The 2650-nt window shown below is 43.4% G+C and overlaps 1 protein-coding gene across 1 annotated transcript; it reads right to left on the reverse strand.

Moving 5' to 3' along the window:
* Positions 1-579: 579 nt before the first annotated feature.
* Positions 580-1866, reverse strand: TEOVI_000814700 (Trypanosomal VSG domain containing protein, putative; the record flags this gene model as incomplete). The annotated part of the gene is made up of 1 exon (XM_067221849.1): positions 580-1866. One exon carries the CDS (start codon positions 1864-1866, stop codon positions 580-582), a length of 1287 nt encoding a protein of 428 aa, XP_067077950.1.
* Between the last annotated feature and the right edge of the window lie 784 nt (positions 1867-2650).

Genomic DNA, 2650 nt, shown 5'->3' on the forward strand with positions numbered 1-2650 from the left:
TATCGCTCTATTCAGTTGTAAGTGCTGATTTGGTGTGCTGTTACTACCTATCACCTATTATTATTACTCTTATATACCTGAATTACTCCTAATATCCATAAAAAACATGATCCAATATAGAAAATATTCCGAATACCATCTATTTTTATACCCTATCACCGTATAAGTTTTTATCCATAGGCCACTATCATACATATTTTATAAAAAATTCGTATTTTCTATACTCTGAAAATGTTCCCTAATTTGTACATTTCTTTAAAAAGTGTTAAAATATATTAAATAATAAAAGTTTCATAAATTTGATAATGTTGAGAAAAATTCTTTAACGTGGCACAAAACTAACAAAGACAGCATCAATCGGAGCAAATTTCCTATTTACAAGAAAACTTCCATTTTGGCACTTCTCTTTTTCTGGCTTGTCTCCATTCTTACCCTTACTAAATGCACATTGTTTTTGTCGTCTGCGATGTTATTTTTACAAGCAGCCTTATCAGTTCCGTGCTTTTCACACCCAGATTGGGGTTCTCCATGTTTTTCATCTCTATCTTATACTTCCTTTTTGGCTTGTTTTTTCAGTGCTCACTTTTTGTCCTTTAACTTATCACACTGCTCTTGGTTGTCTTTTGCTGCATTGCAATCTTCGTCAGTCGCTGCCTTGTTGGTGAGTTTGTCTGTTTGTTTTGTGGGTTGTGTTTCTTGTGATTTTTTGGGTGTGAGGTGTGCGTGTGCGATGATTTGCTTGGCCATTCGTTTCAGGTGCGCCAGTTCTTCTGTTGCTTGTGTCGCTTGTCTGTTTGCCTCCTGTCTGTCGCTGATGTCTTGGGCTACGGTATTTAAGGCGCTCAGCCACGTGATGCTGTCTAGATTCGGTATCCCTGATGTTGCTGCGCCGGCGTATTTTATGCAAGCGCCGTTGTTGCTGCCGTTGCAGCTGTCACCCTGCTCGCCTATATATGCTGCAGTCGTTTTGCCCGTAAATAGTGCTGAGAGTTGGGATATGGCCTGGTGGAGCTTCGCGGCTGTTAGCTTTTGGTGCTTGACTGTTGGGCACAGATTTCTTAGGAGCGTGTATGTTGCACTTTTGGGTTCTTGGTCGCTGCTGTCCCACGTCGGGTGGGTCGCTTCCGCTACGCATGGTTTGTTGGTTTGGGTATTTGGTACAACGCAGAGGCAAAAAAGTGCTCCCAGCACCGTCTTTGTTGCCTTGGCTGGGCTGCCGGTGGTGCACGCGGCTGTGTAAGCTTGGTTGGCCGCACTGAACGCTTTAGTTCCGTCTGTAGTCGCCGCTTCTGCTGTAGTTTCACCATTCACTGCTGACCGCAGCGTTTTTAGTATTTCGTTGTCCGGTTTAGCTGCTTTTTGCGCCTTCGCATTTGTATAAATGTCAAACGCTGCTTCTGCTATTTTGCTTAATTCGACGGAAGCCGTCGTGCGTTGAGTTGAGGTGAGGTCCCCAATGGAGGCATCTTTGAGTAGGGCTTCAGTTGGCGGCTGCGCGTTTACAGCTATTGCGGCGGTTGTCCATGCCTCCCATTTGGAATTCCACTCTGGACTGAGGTTTTCTGGCTTCTTTGTCGCTGTGGGTGGAGCATCGCCTGTCGCGCGCTTGTAAAACCGGTTCTGCCACTCTTTAGCCGCGACGCTCATGTTGAGGTTGTAGATTGCCGTTGGTGCTTCTGGTGGCTTTACTATAGGCGGTTCTATTGATATTGTCCCATCGCCCAGTTGCAGTGCCGAGCAAAGGGTGTGAAATGCTGCTGCATTGACGCCGTTGTCTCCTTTGCTGTGACTTGGTAGCACTAGGTTGCACAGGAAGGCTATTGCTATTGTGGCTACCTTTATGCTTTGAGGTAGTTGCTGCGTCATATGTTTTAAATGATTTCTAAGAAAATGAAAGGGACAGGCTCGTTGCAGGTTTCGGTTAAATCTGTTAAGAGCTTCTTGTGAGTGAGAACCCGGGCGCCCTACAGCCGCTGTTGTGCTGGCTTGCCGTTGGTCCGCGCTAGACACCGGAGTTTTGTTAGTGTAACGGCATTGATTGATATGGAGCCACTGTGGCCTATTAATTGCATTCCTTCGTCGAAGGTACGATGTTGTCGCTTTGTCTGCTCACTGTTGCGCTTTGCGTTTGCTGCTTCTGTGCTTGCACCGTGCTTATCGCCTGTCGCTTTGGATGCATTTTAGCTGTTACCTGTTCTTTTCCATCTGTTAATTCAGGACACAATTAGGTTTCAGTTCCAATTTTATAGCTTTTTCATTACATCTTCTTTTCCTTAAACAAATATTCCTTTTTTAAACACAACGACACAAATTTTCTAATATTCAAAATTTAATTTCCTTCCATCTATAGCATAAATTTAAATATCACAGAAGTCTTAGTTATAAATTCTCTTTTCTCCAATTCTTTATACAAGGTAAGATTTTTCACAATCAATTTTTCTTTCTCTTCCCATGCAATTGACTGTCCTGGAAAATGAATAACTGGATCCTCTCCAATCACACCACTACTGGAATAGAAAATAATCTCTCCTCATAATCCAATCCAACCATTCCTCTCTTCAAAACAAATCTCTGTCCAACAGCTTCTTCGTGAATTGCACTACGAATTAGTAAAGGTCTGTAAATACTCTGCTCTGACCACCACTCCCCA

Source organism: Trypanosoma equiperdum, assembly GCF_001457755.1.
Source record: "Trypanosoma equiperdum strain OVI genome assembly, contig: ctg_1506, whole genome shotgun sequence".
Taxonomy (NCBI): domain Eukaryota; phylum Euglenozoa; class Kinetoplastea; order Trypanosomatida; family Trypanosomatidae; genus Trypanosoma; species Trypanosoma equiperdum.